The sequence below is a fragment of the Clytia hemisphaerica genome, unplaced genomic scaffold (assembly GCF_902728285.1).
Source record: "Clytia hemisphaerica strain Z4C2 unplaced genomic scaffold, Clytia hemisphaerica genome assembly, whole genome shotgun sequence".
Lineage (NCBI taxonomy): Eukaryota > Metazoa > Cnidaria > Hydrozoa > Leptothecata > Clytiidae > Clytia > Clytia hemisphaerica.
In genome coordinates this window covers 587,923-608,974 of record NW_027103648.1, presented here as the reverse complement: position 1 = coordinate 608,974, position 21,052 = coordinate 587,923, and the positions used below count along the sequence as shown (strand labels likewise).

At 36.8% G+C, this 21,052-nt stretch overlaps 1 protein-coding gene across 1 annotated transcript; it reads left to right on the top strand.

The window, feature by feature from the left end:
• Positions 1-4,933: 4,933 nt before the first annotated feature.
• Positions 4,934-14,283, top strand: LOC136802989 (equilibrative nucleobase transporter 1-like). The gene is made up of 12 exons (XM_067059737.1): positions 4,934-5,520; positions 6,391-6,437; positions 7,583-7,659; positions 8,055-8,150; positions 9,355-9,644; positions 10,231-10,356; positions 10,961-11,127; positions 11,618-11,755; positions 12,302-12,522; positions 12,996-13,069; positions 13,436-13,559; positions 14,061-14,283. The coding sequence occupies exons 1-12, from the start codon at positions 5,159-5,161 to the stop codon at positions 14,172-14,174; spliced, it is 1,836 nt and encodes a 611-aa protein (XP_066915838.1). The 5' UTR covers positions 4,934-5,158; the 3' UTR covers positions 14,175-14,283.
• Positions 14,284-21,052: the final 6,769 nt, after the last annotated feature.

The window sequence follows — 21,052 nt, the reverse complement described above, 5'->3', positions numbered from 1 at the left end:
CTGTGGTGTACGGTTTCTTGTCAAAGTTCAGGGACTTGGCCTTCTTTTCAAGATCTAGAAGGAAGTCACCCCACGTTCGTGGTTCCTTGTTTGGTCCCCAGAAGCTGGTGCATGGCCATTGTTCGATTGACCATACGTCTCAGATAGTAACGTAGCCGTTCAATAGTCTGCATGTAGGTGGGTGCAGCTTCTGCATTTGCTTCTGCACCTTCCCCATTTGCTTGTGCACCTTCTTCGTTTGCTCGGGCTCCTGTGTTGAGGTGTGATCTCTCTGCACGAATCAACTCAACCATCTCTGGTCCTCCCCAAGTTTTCAGGAGGATGATCTTTTCTTTGTCTTCTGTTACACCAATGTAGTCCATCCTGTTTTCTGCATCATCAAGCCATTCGTTAAATAGAATGAGCTTCTGCATTTTGTCAGTGCCTAGGCCGCATTGTCGTATCGGCCCAAGTGCGGATGGATCATTCTTTGGTGGTGCTGCAGCTGCCGCAGCAGGAGCTGCTTGCTGTAGCTGACCGCCAGTGATAGCTGCCATAAGTGTCTGGAATTGTTCAGGACTGAAATTCATCTTGAACTGCGTTGTTCGTATTAGACAGGAAAAGGAAAGGTCTTACCTACAACGACCAGGGCACACCTGGTGTGGTGAAAGTTTCAGTAAGACTATGACGTGTCTTTCTTCTTTTCCTTGATCACGTGTATGTGAAGTCGTCTCCCGTGCTATGTTGGCAGCGTCTTGATTCAGTGATTGATCAGTCAAATAGAGTATGGTAATAAAGTAAGGAATAGTCTTACCTCGAAGGTCCAGGGCAAACCTGGTATGACTGAGCTTTTGGTAAGACGTCCAAGTCTTTCTTCTGGATCAAGTCTGTCAGTGTGTTGTGTCTGCGTCCAGTTTCAGCTAGTGGTCTTGTGTGTATCACCATATGTATCTTGTTTCAATAGTCTCTTCGTTGCCAGTGTAAAAGCGACACAAGCCAGTATCATATCATATATATTAAGTCTCTTTATTATAGGTCTAGTCTAAAAATATAGAACAAGATCGTTACAACTGTATTAAATATTTGACTAGGTACCACGTTGGATGTGACAACGAGTATTGTTATTAGGGAAAAAATAACACTTTGCCTTTGCAAGACCTCTTAAGAATTTTATTATTTTGTGAGAAATAAAAAAAGCAACATTTTATTTAGAGAAGATTAATAAAATAATGGTTATTGCAACTGTGACTGTTGCAGCCACGGCTGGTGTTGCCGGTGCCATAGTCATCGGGTCAGGAACTGCAACTGTATCTGTAGGAGCTGGTGGGGCTGCTGCCACAACTACAGTAGCATCAGGAGTAGGAGGAGCCGGGGCTATTGGAGCAGGATCTACTACAGCTGCGGTTGTTAGAGGGCTCGGATATAATACCTTAATGGGCTTAGCAGGAACGGTTGGGAACATGGGACCATCTGGTTTGATAGCCATGGGGCCATCTGGTTGGATAACCATTGGAGCAAATTGTGAACCAAAGTCAAACATCAATTGGGATTGTTGGAAACCCATCCTTCATGAGGAAGATAATTCAAAATCCACTGGAATCCTTTTGAAAGAGCTTGCTGCTGATGAGAGGGTCAAGACAATCAGTTTTGAGAACGATAACATTCACCTCACTGTAGAAAACATCTGGAATGAGAAATTTCAACTGTCTCTTGTCCAGTTACCTGAGCCTGTTGGTGGAGGGATCGCCTTTCATGCTGAGAGAATCTAGATATGTTTCTGGCACAGGATTGGCAAAATAAGAAGTGATGACTGTTTACGAATAATAAAAGTTATGATTATATGTTGTCCATAAAAGTATGACATGTTTAAATGAATTTATCCCCTTGAAAATTTTCTCTCCTTGAAACTATGATTATTATTAAGCCAGAAAAATATCCCCTTCTCACAGAGCATTTGGGACCACTTCCAACTTGAAAAATTGTCCAAAGTTATACTCCAATTTTTGTCCCGCTAAAAATAATCAAATAAACAAATCCCCACTGAAAAACATTGTATTATTTTTTTATTCATCCACGTTGGATTTTTCTGACAATAAAATTCAAATCCCAAGCCATAAAAAAACACCCTACCGAGTGGTCTGTGAGAGGGGGTGTGTAGAAAAACATAATTTTGATATTTTGATTGAATTTCTTTACCTTTTAGCACATTTCATTTGTGAATAACAAATAAAGAATGCTTCAATTTTACGCGTTTTAGTCATTTATTATTTTTGGATTGATCGTGATTTGGCTTTTCCAGAAAAAAAACCGTGCACCCCCAGTTGAGGAGGTCCAACCTTTTGTGACCTACCCCCTTGGAATTCTAAGCAAATTTAGGATCATACCTCTCTGGAATTCCGAATTTTCACAAATTTTCAATCATTACCCCCTTGGAATTCCGCTTATTTTTGACGGATTTTCGTCTACCCTTATGGAATTCAACTGCATTTCAAACTTTACCCCCTTGGAACGGAAATGGGCCTCCTCAACAGGGGGTGCACGATTTTTTTCTGGAAAAGCCCATTCCGTAAGCCCTGGGTAGATTCTTGTACCAGATATTAGATCAGTTAAAGAATTTACCCGAAAGTCAATTTACTGACTAGAAAACTAATGAAGAATTTACCTACTACTGTTTAATTAATTTACTCCCCGCTGTTAAACAATTCACCCAATACAAGTTACTATTTTACTGTACCGGACGATTAGGGTCTTAGTAGTAAGTAATTTTCCTACCACAGTCGTAGGCGACCCGAAGTCTCTTCTTTCGATAGCTATCTACCCGAAGGTATGGGAGTAGGCCACTCTTTCTCTCTGGATCGCTCCACTTACTCTTGATCCTTCTAATAATTACTGAACATCAAGCAGATAGGCATCAAGTACCATTTTAGGAATCTTTGGTATGACCAGGCTACGGGTTGAGCCCACAGCCTTACGCACCGTAGCCAGATGTTTTACCACTGCACTATGGTCACTAAGCGCCTTAATCCCGGTAATCGGACGAAAAAAGGTGACCAAAACATTGAGTTTTCCGTTATTGAGCGAGAAAAATGTGTGTTGGAACTTAAGGACCAAGACTTACTTTTCAGGCATTAAAAAAGTTGTGGTGTTGGTTAGAAAGCGCATTTTTCCAAAGATGACAAGTCTCCCCACCAAACTTTGACGTCACATTACGTCATTGCGTCAGATTTTACCTGCATGGGTGTGGTTTGAGTGTGGTTATGTATCAGATTGGCTAGGAATTTGGTTATTATAAATTATAAGCTAGGGTTAGAGTTGGAGCTCAAAACAAGCACTCTTTTGTGATTTTATAGTATAGTCTGTAGTTTGTACAATATGAATAGCCATTAATGATTTTTTTGGTATGTATGACGTTAGGTTTCTGATCAGCGGGACCTTGCTTTTAGTGGGTTCGAACCCCACCAGTGGCGATCTTTTAGAAAATCATTCAATTAGTTGAAAAACATATAAAGTAACTTATAAAGTTCCAGAAAGTCAGAAAAACTGCGAACTAGAGACTGAAAAGTACGAAATAAGTCCAAATGTGTCTTTCGCTTTTCCGAAGAAGCCACGACCGTGATACTTGCGGTACATCCATCTGAATAATGGCATAGTTAAATGAACCTAAACACGCTTGACAAGCTTAGCAATCAATCAATAAACACTTCTACTGGAAATCATTACAATTTTCAAGAAATACCGGTTTACGAGAGTAGAGTTCATAACTCAAAAATGTGATTTTTTTATATTTTTGTTGACTTTTAATGGTAAACACAATTGCACTTGTAAAATAACCGAGTGCAAACGGAATTATAATGAATCCAATATTTATTTATACACAGATTTCCCATTTCTAGATTAAAACTCTTAAGAAGGGGTTTTGATATTAAATTTGAGTACAAGTTATTTCTTATAAGAACATCCAAAAATTTTGAAGCCTTCGGATGCTCTTAACTTCTTGAGTTTTAAACCTAAAAATGTTCTTAACTTGTTCTTAAGAATTTGGTCGTCGAAGCCTTATGTTCTTACATAGTTTGTTCTTATAAAAAACGTGTAAGGGTACGCAGAAGTATAGCGACTAGGAATTAGACCTTAGTGAGCATTGCGGTGTAAAAAAGTTTTAGGGCATTCCTTATCACCAGACGATTTTTTCAGCCAATTTTGCTAATGTGAGGTGTCCCAGCGGATCTGTGATTCTTACCTTTAAGTTTTATTTTCTAAATTATTTTCCACAGTGCACCTTTTCTCCTGACAATTCTTGCATTTCCAAAGAAGCTTAATAGTTCCACTCTCAAGTCCTAAAGTCCTGTTGATCATCTCACGTAACACCCTTGTGTCATCACATATCCGGTGGAACTCCACTCCACTGTAAAATTCGGCAAAAATTTCTACCCCGATGGGAAAATACCCTTGGGATTTCAGCCTTGCTGGGAAATTGATTTCGGGTTTCATCCCCACTCGAAATTCAATGTTTAAAAGTTGCACTCCAAAACCATCCCCACTGAATTCTTTTACCTTGGAACAATAGAATTTCTATCCCCATTGAGATTTCAATAGGAAGTTCTATCTCCACTGAGGAAAAAAGTTCAACCAGGGTTGTGAGACAGGGGTATATTTGAATGCCCTAAATAGCCCCTCCCTACTCAGATCACACTATAGCTACTGTAGTGACTTATACAAAGACATGAAAAAAACATTTAAGGGATGGTTAGAAGAGAGGCAAAACAAAATGACAATGCATGATATTTGACACTGGCTCCTAAATGAAGTCATTACGGATAACTTGCGCGTGGTCAGATTACAAAAATAGGAAATGATATTTGACAACTGAAGCCCATTCATTGGATAAAAGAAAAGGTTAAAACATCCTTTTCAGAGTATCTGACCTTTAGATCGAGATTTACTTGAAATTCAGAAATAAAGAAACATGTTTTGTAAGAGTTGTAACAATCTAGATTTTCAAGTCTGGTTAGTTTGTTTTTGCCAGAAATGTGACAAGCCCTATGTTTTCATTGTCATTAGCATAGAAACAACAACCATATAGAACTTATACTCAGAGTATCTTAACACATTTCTTGTCAAGCAGCAAGCATTATAGACGTTCTATTTAGAGGTTGAAGTTTATTATTTTTGTTAGACAACAATGGGTTTCGGTGAAATATCAGTGCATCAATGTCGACAGAAAAGCTATCTCTTCATCTTTACAATTGCTTCTTGTTTCCAAGTCATAATATCATCGTGTATTTTATTTGGTTATTCGTCATTACTGGTCATTTTCAAAGACTTACGACTTTACAGAACCTCTTGTGTGGAGAACCTTCACGCACAAAACACAACAACTTTAATGACCTTACAACAACAAATACCAAACCAATCATGTACGGCTAGGGATGAAGCTCTCAATTTGCCGTTTGCTGTTGGTGTTATTTTCTTTTCAGTGGTCAAAATACCACTTGGAAGTATTATTGATTCTTTTGGTGCAAAATCGTCACAATATATTGGATGGTATGTACCCCAACCTGAAACAAATTGTGTTTTTATTGTCTTTGACATTTTATTCCTGTTGAGATGGTTCCACATGAGTCTTTTAAGAAAGCGGCGAAATTCTGGTAAAAAACTTCTTATTACCCTCCCTCGTCAACCTCGTTCTCTTTTAACTATCCCAGCTCATACGCTCACTTTTACCACGGTATATCGTTTCAAATTTGTGAACAAAATATACTCCCTTACAATACAAAGTCCTTTATGAACGATTCCAGTGTTCGAGTTCGGCTACCAAGCGGACCTAGCTGTAACACCCAAATTTGTCTAATCTATCCCAGTTGGCACCAACGTTGTTTCAACGTTTATGTTCATAACGTCTATAAAACGTTAGGTGAACGTTGAAAAAACGTTGTGTTCCATCTGAGAAAGCTCATCTTGAAGTGGGGGTGTACAATATTTCCGAATTGCGGAAATCGACCCTTTTTTCTTCGGAATTTCGGAAATCGAGCAAAATTCCTTCGATATTTCGGAATTCCGAAATTGTTTCAGTATTGGAAATCCATTTAATTTGGCTTCGAAATTTTGGTATTATAAAGTTTTTATCTCCCTTTTTCGAAATTCATACATAAAAAATCAAATTTGATAAAAAATTAGTCAAACGAGGAAAAATACCCAAAAAATCGGTATCGGAACTGCAAGTATTTTTTTTACGGAATTTCGAAAATTTTGGCAAAATTATTCTGTATTTTGGAAATCGTAAACCCGTACGCCCACCACCTTGAATTGTATATTTATGGTTATTTCTATGTTTATTTTATTTTTTTAAACACATTTTGCTCCCGTCTCCTATTTAGATAGGTGTGTTTACGCAACTTTCTTCTTCTATTTTAGTTGCACTCTGATGCTGTTTGGTTTAAGCATGGCTTACATTGAAGAAGGTAATTTTTTCTTCGTAGGATACGTCCACAGGTTAGAAATCTTTCGATATTTTGCTTTTACTTTACGCTTATCGTTCATTTTCTCTTTTCAGTGCATTTTATAACAAATCATTTTTTGATCGAATATCTTTCCCCGTACATTTTCACAGTCGATTTCTGTCTACTACAAAGAAAATTATTTATTGAGAATCTTCCAAAGTAAAATAACAGCAGTGCTTTCCCTGACCCAACCTTTGATTACTATTTTGACGAAATTCCTTTCCACTTTGAGATTTCTTTGAATTTCTAAAAATTTTATTTTAAATCATTATTTTATATATTCGTCTATTTATAAGTTTAGGATGTTTGATGGTTTTGTAGTTTTTGAAAAGTCAAGTCTAATCAACAGTGACGACCCAAAGGGTGGTAAATGTCTCAAACATAAACAGACAGTGCTCTCGAAAATAAAGTTATTTTTATATAAAGTAAGTTTCTTGAATCTTCAAGAAAATAACGAGAAATGAGAGATAAATGAATAAAGATTAGCTGCAGTGAAAAATCGTGCCCAGTGAGAAAAATACCGAAAAATTCCATCCCTATTGGAAACCTTACTAGAAAAGAGACCATGATTTTGCAAATCCTCCTTGGTGTTTTAATTTGAAAATGATACAATCTTAAATACTACTTGCGACATCTAAATTTCTTTGATGTTATGGTTTTATGCGTGTTAAAACGTCCCAGGGTGACCATGAAAATCTTAAAATTTCACACGGGTTTGATTTACAGGTCTCAAAATCTCATCAGAGCCGATGTGACCGGATGACTGATACAGGAGTGTGTTAAAGGTTAAAATATTTTCCTCGGGTCAGGATAAAATTCATATTGAAATCCTTATGGGAAAATAAATTCTATTGTTTCAAGGTTAAAAAGTCATTGAATTTCGAGCGGGATGAAATCAAAGTCGTTTTCCAAGTTGGAATGAAATTTAAGAGTATTTTCCCATCGGGAACGAAATTTTGGCCAAATTTTCCAGTGGGGCTTGGATCCCAACGGGTTTGACACAGTAGTGCAGACAGGGTTTTGCTTAGAAGAAGCTTTATATTTAGCTAATTCTTATTTGATTATTCACTTACTGATACAGAACTCCTTATCGCTTTATATTTCAGGCAAAGAATATTTGTTATTTATCTCGTTCGTTTTTCTTTCCATCTCATCCTCCTTGTTAATGCTATGTCCATATCAGGTTAGTATTTTACAAAACTACAACATGATGTTTCATTGGCCGAGAGGTAATAACATATATAAAAGTAATTCAGGAGAAAGAAGATAACCCTGATTGACTAGTCATTGTGCAGGGCAGTGAAAATAAATGCTAAAAGTTTCATTTTACGTCATAAAACAGTATCAAGAAAATCAAGAGAAATATTATCCCGTGTCTTATGTTTTACGTTTTACAGTTTGGATTATGGAATGATTCGAATTATTGTAAGTACAATGAGAGTTTCCCTATGACGGGAACACAGTGTTATTTGTAGTATAATGAGTCTTTGAGGAAGTTTATTCGACTTGTTAGACATCCAGAGAAATGGGGGAGATCAGTCATCGAGGTATTAACTGATGCCTTTGTTTTGATTTTAGGTGTCGAATATTTTGTTCGTAAAGAATAGAGCACTTTCACTTTCGTTATTGAGTGGATGTGTGGACGGCTCGACGGTCATTTTCATCATTTTTCTGGTGAGTCTCTTTATTCAATTAATCAACAAAAAAATATCTAGCCCAACAGTCAGTTATTTTCTAGATGATTAGTAGAGAAAGGAACAGGGCTTTTGCCTAAAAAGACATAATTTTGGCAATAATCTTTCCAATTGAATAAGAGATTCCAAAATGGACACGTGTTTTTTCGAACGTTTTTTAAGGAAGTCGGGATGTTTTCGGAAAAACAAGGAATTGATATTGGGAAATATTGGGAAATACACGCATTCAAATGAAATGCGAGCCCTGTAAACTTGGAACCTCAATAATTACATCGTTTTTTTTCTGCTGTATCTATTTTGTTCCAATACAGTTGTCTTTTATCAGTCACTTCCTCCCATAGAAAATGATGGATGCATTGGATGCAAAAATGCTCCATTTACCTAAACCTTAAAGTTACTTTGTTGAATGATTCTTGAAAATATTGGATATATTTTATTTTGGTGTTATGGACTATTGTATTGTATGGTATGTTTTTGGTTTTATAAGTTGCATTCGTTGAGGTAAGCATGCAACGCGAGGGGTAGTTTACTGATGAGCACTCATGTGTCTATCTTATAGATATAAATGGGGGTCGGGACTCAGAGTTTGTAAAACAGGCTTTAGGAAAAGGGCGAAGGGTTTTATTATTTGGTTTTCATTTTTTGTTCAAGGGATTTGATAAGATAGACACAGAAGTGTTTCAAAAACAACAAAAACGAAAAAACAAACATTTTCGGAACATTTGGCAAATGAAAAGTAACATTACCCCTCTCACACAATTTGTTTTGGACTTGGAGCTGGATGGAATTGAAATAAATGGGCTTGAACTGGAAAGCCTACACACCAAGAATCAAAAGATTTTAAGAGCTTTACAAAAAAGTTTTTCAGACGTCAGACGTCTATGATTAGCAAATCTTAAAAACCGATGTCGGCTATTATTTATCCGACATGAGCCTTTTGTTGGTAAGTATAAAAAGCTAATAAAAAATGACCACGACATTATGCATAGTGTGAAGGTCACTAAGCTAACCCACGTTGTCACAAAAGACCATGGTCCCACTGGGAGAAGAATACTAAATTACAAGTAGGAAGGGGTAAATAGATCCTTTGGCTAAGGGGATTCTCATCTTAAACCATGGTCTTATCTCCGCCATTTTTTTAATCATTGGATGACTTTTACCTTACTTTTTTATCTTTTTAACAGGAAATTTATCAGAAGCATATCACGTTTTCAAGTATTTGTATATCGTATGCTGTTGGCGCATCATGTATATTGATGATTGCAACAACATTTCTTTATCCAACAAAGGAAGTTCTACAAGCGTTCATTGATGTTGAGACTGTTAACAACATTCGTCCCCAGCTCTCTGATGATGAAGATACAGATGATGAAAACCTTGTTGATACAGCATCTTCTCATGTCATGCGATCTCAAGATTTCGCTTCTAATTCTATTATGTCAAGTTATCAGATGTACCATGAAGCAATTCACAAGTAAGCTAGCTAAAACTTTATATCAAATCAAATTTGTATGACTCAAAAACTGACGTAACAAGTAAAACCAGTTGACTCCAAAAATGTGACGGGATTTCCCGAAACCACTTAAAGCCGGTCTCCACTTGCACGCACTGCGATCGCACTTTTTGGCTTCCATCCATTTTTCTTGGAAAAAAAATACTTCATAAAAATATCACGCGCTCGAAAAATTAACCGTCACGTCAGATTGCACCAATGGAGTTGCTACATTTTTCTTTTGACCAATAGCGTGGAAGCTTTGCTCGAAAAAGTGCGATCGCAGCGCGCGCAAGTGGAGACCGGCCTTTATACCAATCGGAAGCTCTCAAAATCGATATAGAGGACTTTTAAGTGAATATAGTCGACTTCCCAATCTCGAGAAAATTTAAGTCAGTTTTGACGTCATTTCCATTCGATTTACTCGAGTTACGCTCTAGCTGGCAGTAATGTTTTTTGACAGATTTAATTAGTCACCTATATCTTCTTTGTTTAATAAGCATTGTACTAACATCTTCTCTTCATTTGGTATAAAACACTTCAACTATTTTTCTTCACTTTTCTTCAGATCGCTTGAACAGATAAAGGAAGCTGAGCGCCGTGAAACATTGTTAGCCAGTCTATCTGAAAATCTGGCTATACAGTTTTCCAATAGAAGTTACGATGCAAACGATCACAAGATACAGTATTTACCGTAAGTATAGACCTTTTCATAAATTACGTCACGAATATCACTTGCCTCGTTTTGAAATCATGACCATGGTGATTAACTCCCAGCAGATTTTATTAAAACTACCTCCTATTCATAAAAGAATCGTTTAATGTCTCAAGGGACATAATCACCATGGTAATTGTTTGAATACGAGGCAAGTGATGTTCATGACGTAATTTATGAAAAGGTCTATTCGGGATAATTCTTATCAAGTGCCGGATCTAAAGAGAGGTTCAAAATTTATAGCGGTGAGTGCTTTTGTAAGGGCTATAATCCTTATCCCTAATAAGGAAAAAGTCTTTGTGATAGACTTTGAACCCCCTCAAATCTGCCACTGTCATCAGTAGAACTAACCCACGATCCTAGTTTAACGTTCACATAACGTCAAGGACGCAATCTATGGAACTGTTTTCACTTTCCGTCGGCTGTAAATCTTACTGAAGAAACCTGTCAATCAGATTGAAATGGCTTATTGGTCCAAGTTGCGTTATTTCAGAAATGTCACCCAGATTAGGGTCTTTTTAAGTATGATAGATTTTGCCTAATTATGGTTTTTTTATTGATTATTTGACATATTTCCTACTAGGAGCCGACCGTACGGTACGATTATGGAAGGGTCTGTTGGCTATCAACAAGATTCTTATTCTGCGTCATCACACCTTGTATTCAACATAAAAAACAATAAGGAGGACGAAAAGACGCTCCTGTTACCAATTCAACCTACCAGGGAAGAGCACCTGACCCCCTACTCAGGTAAAAGCTGTTTTTCTTTCAGCGTTTATCTTAAATACACGTTTTTTTTATAAGAACAAACTATATAAGAACATAAGGCTTCGATGGCCAAATTCTTAAGAACAAGTCAAGAACATTTTAAGCTTTCGTGGGCTCTAGAACACCCAATTTTTTTGGAAAATGGTCAAAAATACTAAAAAAATAGCGAAAATAAGAACATGTTTAGAACATTTTTAGGCCTGAAAGTAAAAAGTTTAAGAACATCCGAAGGTTTCAAAAACTTTTGATGTTCTTATGAAAAAAAAACGTGTACCATTAGTTTGGCTGACGTTTTAGTAGCTTAACTCAAGCTAATCTACACTAAATGAAGATTTTTATTTGGATAGAAATCTTTTTTCAACTATCTTTTTAGGTATTTACTTGAATTTGTTTCATTGATATGATTCTCAAGTTTCGGCTAGATGAATTGTGAATTTTATGGCTGACTTTTTTCATTTTTCTGTATTTGAAGGACATAAACTACGGCAATACATCTTTTCGAAGTTGATGATCTTTGGCACATACACAGCTAGTGTGATGATGTTCAAGATTGTTTATTTCATCGGAAATTTGGACAAATATCTTAACAAATTGACCGATACTGAGACAGGTAACCTTTGTTTCACTAATTTATAGGATACATGTTTTTCCTTTTATAAACTCAATCGGCTTGTTCCTAATTTTGTCAGCTTGTTAAAGTATATACACTTTGATTTAATTATTTCCATCTTTTAGAATGCTAATCTACTACTGTAATATCGCTTAAAAAAACAATTTCTTCGAGAGACTTTTTTGTCTAACACAGTCCATACCCTGACCCTACTGCATAAAAAGACGTATGACTACAAAAATATTACCTTCGCTTGAGCCCCTTAGCAATAAATAAAATTACTAGAGTTTGTAAGCTTCGTCGCGAACCAACATTATCCAATAAGACTCGTAACTCACAACCATAGGGCATAGCATTGGCGGACAATAGCTTTTACCCCCCGGACAAGCATCTGCTGACCCCCCGGACACCCCAAATTACCCCCGGACAAGGCAAATTTTGATGATTTTTTGCTACCCCCCGGACAAAATATCCTCCACCCCCCATGTACAATTTTTTTCTGGAAGAGCCCAATAGTAATTCATGTGTTTTCCCACTCTCTCATAGCAACTTTGTATATCAAATATTTTGGATATGTTCAGTTCGGTGGAATTATCGCTGCACCGATCTGCAGTATGTTATTTCGTGAGAATGTGGGAACCGAAAGATTATCTGCTCATCAAGATTTCGTTAAAAAAGTCAAAATTTTAATCCTTCCTGGTTTTCTTCTCATCTTGTTCATCGTGCTTATCGATGTCTTACAACTCGTTCAAAACATTTATCTATCGGTAAGCTGTTACAACTTTTTTATAAAAACTATTTGGGGGGAGGGGTACTACCTTGCCGACCGACGGTGTGTCCGCTGAAGTTAAAAAAATGGACCCTACATTGGACTCGTTTTTTTTTACATTTTGCCAAAGTTTTCGAAAAAGTGCCCTTGAATGGGATTAAAATTTCGACCATACTTGGGACTCATTGAGGTGAAAAAGGTATCCTGACCAGTACATCCCCGTACCCCTTTTTGCCCAAGTACCCCCGGGGAACTATTTCTTATAATTCAGTCAAAACTTATAAACAAATCATAGACAATTGAACCCTTCATAACTTCATAGACCTTAAGTGTGAAGAAACTAAGCATAAGTCACTTTTTCGAAAGAGATCCTTGACATTAGGGGTATGTTTTCCATTTAAAAACTTCAATTTTCCTGTTATCGATAACTATTCCTAGATTCTTCAAGTGAAATAAACTTCTTTTTTTCAGGTTCCAATTTTCATTCTGTTTTTGTTTGGGAACAGTTTGGTGTGGTGTTTCACTTCATTGTACTTCGCATATCTGTAAGTAGTTCCCCTTTGAATTACAGTGGAGTTTTCATAACTCAAACTTTTATAACTCGAAAGACTCCTTAACTCGAACAATGCCTTATAAACTAAGCTCCGTAACTCGAACTTCCTTAACTTGACAAAAATTGTATTCCTTGTGCGTATTCGAGTTACGAAAACTTCACTAGGTTTCAATCCTGTTAGAAGTTGCCTCGGAAGTAAACCCACCTAAAACACATCCCAAACCAGCTGTCACTCCCTCCAGGACCTAATAAACTAGAGAAATCAGTCTTTAAAACCACTGTAAAACACCAAAGACCCTTAAAAAGGTACATTGATTGACGGTTATTATATTGTAACGCTTTTTTCTTCGTATTTCAGGTTTCCGGCCAAGTACTACTGCACCTTGTATGGCATCGCAACGGGAGTATCTGGAGCTGTCTCTTTCCTTCAATATCCGCTTCTTTCTCTTGAAAATTCTCTTTTCCACGGAGAACAATTCTATGTAAGTCTTCAAAACCAAAAACTCGAACCCAGTCCCTTAGTTTTCTTTTCATGACTCCAAAAGTTTCATATCAAGTCCATCAATAAAATCAAAAAAAAGTTTTACCCTAATAATCGTCTACTATATTGAAATATTAACAAAGGGCAATTCTTTTTGAGGAAAATCTCAACCCTTAGTTTAGAATATAAATGCTAAGGTGAATGTATGTAACTTTGGTAAAATCCAATGGGAGGATATTAAGGGAAGCATCCAGTATTAATTGATTTTGGCATAACAATGAAAACTTTATAATAATTACAGTTAACTCTCGCTAATTCGAACTCGATCCTCAACTCTAATTTATTCGAATTCAAGAGAGATTCGAATTATAGAGAGTAAGTTTCTCCTTGACGGTAACTGACAAAAAGTTCGAATTATAGAAAGATTTCGAATATAGAAGTTCGAATTGGCGAGAGTCTATTGTAGTTTTAAAAGCATATATAATTTTTCTTCTCTATATAGACGAATCTTCTCATGTTGGGATTACTTATATCAACACTGGTGCTTCCATTCTACTTGGTGTATTTCTACAAAAAATTGAAAATGGCGGAAATTGAAACTCAAGAAAAACCTTGACAAGTCTGATATGAATTTCAAGATGTATTTGTTAAGTTGTTAAAACTTGTGAAATTATTTTTTGGCTTAAACTAGTTCCTGGTTATTTGATCAAAAAGTTTTGTGTATATGAAATGTGAGTATATTGAACTGTACTCATGATAGTTTAAAAAGATTTTGGCGGATATTTTTATTCGCGAGTTTTAAGATTTTAACATTCAAAAGCTGATTTGACTTATTCCTGAGTTAATTATTTGTGACCTAATTACCTTTTACAGGAGAAGTATGAAATCGATTGTTTCCCCGATTTTAATGTTTTCATTTATTTTCGAAACCTACGAAATTACAAATCATAACTAGGATCAGATTCAGAAAATAAACATTTTCCCCCAGACCCGGTGAGATTTTATCAGCCAGTGTGGGTAAAAATGATGGACCAAAACTCGATGGGGATTGATATTTTCATGTTTTTTATGGCTGAGGATTTGAATTTCATTGTTTTCTAGCCAGAAAATTCAGTGGGGACGAAAAAAATAGGACAATATTTTGCAGTGAGGTTTTTCTTATCTGGTTATTTTTAACGGCGACAATGATAGTATGATTTTCCACTGGAGACGATATTTTGGCCAATTTTTCCAGTGGGAAGGGTTGCTGTTAGACTTATTTATTAACGTTTATCATAAAGTAAAGCTAGTTTTTGAAACATATTGTACCTAAAGTATTATATAGTGATTGATATATTATTTTTGTAATTAAATTTCAGATTTTATGGTTGAAGATTTTCAGTGAAAAGATTTCATGATTTCATAGTAAATATCCTTTTTTCATAAGCAACTGTAGGTCATCTCGGGTCATCAGCCCTAGGGTTACTTACCATTCTAGCTCTCATTTTCTGAAAAATTTGCTTTGACCATCCCTGATATTTCAATATGCGTATTGGCTCAGGGGCTGTCGTTTGTCATGGTTTAATTATCTGAAAAGCCTTTACTTCTTTACGAGATAGTGAAAAAGATTGACCTATTTGAGCACAGGCCCCCAGCGGTAACTCCGATCATAATACCACGCAATTATTTGTCTTCAATCACGATCACAAAAATCAGCAATAAATTTGGATAATCACGCATCCCTTTGAAAAAGACCAAATTACGCATCATGACTCAAAAGTCTTTCATATAACGATCATGTTTTGACCTCTGGTCACGCAACTACACAAAAAAACGATTCCCAAATCACGTAATCACGCTAGGAAAAAGTCCCTATCACGCCATAACGAAGACTGCTTGGGGGCCTCTTATCAAAACCTGGTTGCTTAAAGAGTAATAATCAACCAAACCTAGATAAGATACAATTTTAAGTGAATTGAAATGATTTTCATTTTTCTGAATCTTGGATCTTGGGATCAAATCAATGTGCCGTGAATTGAACGATTTCAACAGCTTCAAAGTTTATGTGTCTTATTTCCAGTGGGAATGAGAATTCAGTGTAGTTAACCCGATTTTTCTAGTTTGATTGTAGAACCATCGGGTCCGTGATATGAGTGTAGGTAAAATAATTGATCAAATTTGTCTCGTCAAATTTTGAGAACAGAGAAAGTGATTTTAATTTTTGCCAAACGAGAGGGGTTGAAAATCAATTTTCTCCGTCGGCGTAACCCATGGTTGTGCCTCTTTAAAAGTCAAAAATTCTTTCCACTTTCTTTCTTTAAACCTAGGATCTAGCCTCATCCAAAATTTCGGAGAGGCTTGCCCACTTTCGCAGATAGTGAACGAAATTAAATATTCAACCGTTCCAGAAGTGATAGAATTAAAATTTGCATCCTTTTCCCAAACCTCGTTACATTTCTGTCACAGTGTAAGACAGAATCAATAAAAAACGATAAAACATATTCTAAAACTCCATCAAAGAAAGGAACTGGGTCTAGAGCGATAGATTTGCTACTAATTACGCCGTGCTATTTGTCAGCGCCATCCAGTCTATCAAAAAGCTATATAAATGGTCCCCGGGATTGTCTAACTAAGGCTCCCTTGGGTACCTCTTGAGTCCTAAGGCAGGAGCAGCCAACGGCAGAATTTTTCAAAATATCTGTTCTTTTTTCCAGGAGAGGGAATTTTGGAATGGAGTAAAATCCAGGAGCCAGCTATTTTCCAAGCACCTCAAAAAAAAACTAGGAAGGAGTATGAAATATCTCTTCCAAAAATCCAGGAGCAATAAATCAGAAAAAAATTGCATTTACTCCGATGTCCCCTGTATAAAGAGCAAGTTTAAAGGAGCAAATTTCAACTACCGTGAAAAGCACAGGCCGAAATCATATATCAACCTATACCGACCAATCCAGATTCTATTCAACGTGCAATCAACGCAGAAAAAGTAACCATGACGACAATCCAAGATCTTGGATTAAGTTCAATAAGTTGATTTTTTTTTTCGCGTCGTTGAAAATACAATTCAGAAATGTCATGAACGTTAATAATTGTTAAAAAGAGTCACTGATAGAGAATCAAAACATACTCGGGTGAGTTAGGGCGTCTAGATTTTTAAAAATCACAAATCCCGAATCCGCGATCAATAGCACCCATTCTCAGGGAGTCACTTATGGATTTTTAGATGACCTATACCTTAAGGTTTCAGGACCCGGTTGTGACGTAATTAAGGGGGTAGTCATATGAGAAATTTGAAATGTCATTTTTTAAACTTTTTGTTATATCTTGTGAAGTAGTAAATATTTTTCAATGAAACTTTCCACAATTGTAGCACAACTATAAAGGATATGAAAAATTAAAAAAAAATTCTAAAAATAGCAAAGACGGGGGTAATATCGTCCAGGGGGTAAAAGCTATAAAAATATTGTGTCACCTTTTTAGGAAAAGCTAAAAAAGCTATTCAAAAAATTTTTTCTGGTGAAGGTTAATATTATGAAAGTCTCCAGAATGAGTGGAAAAATTTTTCAAAATTTCAAGCCAGGGGGTCTGGAACCTAAAATTTGTACTTTTTCAGTTTAAAAGTCAAAAAATGATTTTTTTGAAAAACTGCTTCATTCATCCTGAGGCTTACCATAATGGAAAACTACCCTGAAAATTTCAAGTCAATAGCTTTTCTCAATCCTGAGAAAAGGCTGACAAGGTGCGCGAAAACCCCCTAAAACGTGTTTTGAGAAAACGGCGCAGAAAGTTGAAAATAGAGGTTTTTCTCAATTTTTCTGCGATACATAGACCGTTTTACAAAATTTTTACTGTGGTTGACCAAAATGGATTGACACATAACTTTTAATGTTGAAAAGGTACTGGAAATACTAAAATAGTCCAAGTTTTTTGAAAAAAATGGCCTTCCACGTGCCCCGGGAATCTCCAAGTATTTTGCGTCAACTCTGCGTACAACGCGTAAACATGGCTTTAAAGTCAATAAAAGTGCATTTTCTCATCAAAAAACATATTGCCAACAAAATATATCATCCTTGTGCTCTCTCAAATCTGTTTATATCATTTACAGTTGAATTTCAGTGTTGATCTTAGGGAAACGGGTCTTCAGGTTGAACGTCAATCATGCATAGTTTTACTCAATTTTCCAGGATCGCCTCTGGCGCCATGAGTGCCATGATTCATCAAAGACTAGATTTCCACTGGATTTAAGACTCATAATGGATACATCATTGAATGTGTTTGGTTCCTTGCTTCAAACTTTATTCAAAGTCTATAGTCCATCACTTTGAAAAGTTTTTTTCGATGTACAAGTTTTACTGTTCGAAAACATCAGTTCGCAGAATCAAATTGTTGCTTTCACTCAAAATATAGGCTTCCAAAGCTTTCCCAGATGTGAGAAATGAAATGAAACATTCAATAATATCATAATTCAATCCAAAACAATACATAAGCTCAGTTTCCATGTCAAAAACACAGCTGACTGCCTCCAAAATGTGAATGTTTTTGAAAATACCACTTCTTCGGTTACCATCTTTAATTACGTCATATTAAGAAATCCCGGGGAAAAAGGGCGGTATTGACTTAGACGCCCAAAAAGGGCGTAAAAAGAGCTTTCATTTGGTATGTCATGATGCTATGTTTAGAGCAGCCATACGGAAATGAGGCCATAGCAACGGATGCGATTTCCCGTTGCTAAGGAGAAAATTGTATATCAGGGCTCATAAGAAACCCAATATATCGGCAGATATTTATGCTACGGCCTTGAAATTTTCAGGGTATGTTCAGGAAGGATAAAGGATCCTAAAAAGCCCTAAATCCCGAAATTGATAAATTTTTCACCAATTTTCAAAATCTCATATGACTACCCCCTTAAGTATTAACTTAAAAATTAAGTGTGAATTATGACGTCATCAGATTATGACGTCATAAATCGTAAAATAGCTCTAACTCTATAAGTATATGTCAAATCTTTGTCAAATTTGGACCAAAGATGCATCTTAATGGCGCCGAGCTTTTTAAAGGAAATGTTTTTGTACTTAAATTTACTTCTTTAGGTGGCATTTTTGTCCGAGCCTCTGGTTTCTGTAGCAGGTGATACCCCCTTTGTTCTCAGAGTGGTTGAAATCTGTAGAATATTTTTCTAAGATATACCAAGTATAGATGATTTGGTATCTTTCTCTACGCCTTTCCAGACTGTATGTTTTTAGAGTTTTTAGTTTCTCCAAATAGTTCAAATTTTGTAAAAAAGATATTCCATTTAGGAATGATTTTTGAAGCTGTTCTAGTCGTTGCATTTGGTGTCTCTTGGATGGTGACCATAGCTGTGAACAGTAATCAATGTGAGGAACTGCCAATGTCTTCCATAGCCATAGGGTCAGCATTACAGTAGCGTCCATTTTGTTTCTCGAACTAGGAAGGCAATTCTAGAAGATTTTGATTTTGGCACCCCCTATGAATAAAAGTAAATATACTTTTAAAAATAACGCGAGCGAAGCAAGCACTAAAATTTTGGGGTCATTTTTTCTCTTTTTGGCCAAAAATTGCCATACCTAAAGTGTAAAAGACCAAAGGGGCGCATAAATTAGTATTCAGAGGTGTCTTTTTTATCAGGGGGGGGGTTGGGCTCAAAATCGTTGTTGATTTGATAAAGCATCTGGGATGACCATCCAGCCGTCGCACTAAGCAACCGGCCGTTGAACCGGAATGAGCAGTCGGCCGTCGAAATGAGCATCCGGCCGTCGAACCGATCATCCAGCTGTCGAAATGAGCATCCGGTCGTCGAACCGATCATCCGGTCGTCGAACCGATCATCCGGTCGTCGAACCAATCATCCGGCCGTCCAACTGATCATCCGGCCGCCGAACTGATCATCCGGCCGCCAGAGCGAACAGGTGGAGCGAGCAAGTGGACTTTCATTATTATTATTATTGTACAGTATACAAGATCACAGGCCCGAGGTGGGCCTCTACGAACCGGTTTGATTACAATTCTAATTTGTTAAATATCTAAGTTTGTGTCTTTTCCACGCTTCATTAAGGTTTTCTTTAAACAAGTGAATGAAGGTCGACTCGACGACAAATCGTGGCAATGCATTCCATGAGGGATCGTTCTATAGTAGAATGACTTTGTTTGCGCTCCTCGAAGACCATCAGCAGCAAAGTTTGGAACGAATTCGTGATCGTGAAATATGGCTGGCGGACGAGTTCTTTAACTAGCTTGTCCCGAGTTGTTTTTGGATCATAAAAATGGATATGCTTATACATTTGGACCATATCGCAGAAAAGTCTTCTAAACTCAAGAGATGGAAGCTTGAGTCTTTGTAAACGCTCCTCGTAGTGGAGATTACGATACTGCGGAATCAGTCTCGTTGCCCGTCTTTGGACCCCTTCAATCTGATTAACACTGCGGCGTAATTTTGGCTGCCATACGATTGTGCATATTCTAGATGCGGTCTGACAAAGGTCGTATACAATGTGCAAAATGCCGAAGGACTCAGGTCACTAAAGCTTCTTTGGATGACTCCTAAGATAGAATTCGCTTTATTGACTTGTTCAGAAAAAAAAATTCAGAGTCAATCAAGATGCCTAGGTCTTTTTCTTCAAAAACATGTTCAAGTTCGTTACCTCCAAGTTGGTATCTGTGTGCATGCTTAATATTGGCAAATTTACCTATAGTCAAGACATGGCATTTGTCAGGATGAAACTTTAGTAACCAATCTCAGGACCATTTTTCCAATTCACAGATATCTTTTTGAACAACTAGAGAGTCTCTAATAGAATTGATTATCTTCACTATCTTCTTATCGTCGGCAAAGAGAAATGCATCGGAGACTACCTTTTCTGGCAAATCGTTTATGTAGATAACAAAGAGAAGAGGCTCAAGTACGCTTCCTTGAGGAATTCCACTTATGACATGGTCAGTAGTTGATTTGGCTGAGTTAACCTTGACTAGTTGCTTGCGGTTTGATAAAAATGCTGTAATCCATTTTAACAGGTTTCCACTGATCCCGTAACATTCTAGTTTCTTTATCAACCTCCTGTGAGAAACTGTATCAAATGCTTTCACAAAATCAAAGTAGACACAGTCAACTACTTTTCCTTCTGACATTGATTCACAGCAAAGGTCGATATAATAGAGTAGTTGCGTAACTGTTGATCTATTGCCAATGAAGCCATATTGCTTGTCTCTGAGAGAAGATTCTCTCGAACAAGGTGATCCATCATTACTTTACGTAATACTGAATCCACCATTTTGCATATTATCGATGTAAGGCTGACAGGTCAATGATTGATTGACATTTTGTCACGAAATCTGGTCTATAAAATAATTCAATTTCATGTCTAGTTACACAAACGACAAAACAATAAAGATCAAAATTGGTACCGCATGGTGCTTGGTCTTGGAAAAGCTGGTATTTTACGGCGACCAGATGGCTTGATTCGACGGCTGGATGCTCATTTCGACGGCCGACTGCTCATTCCG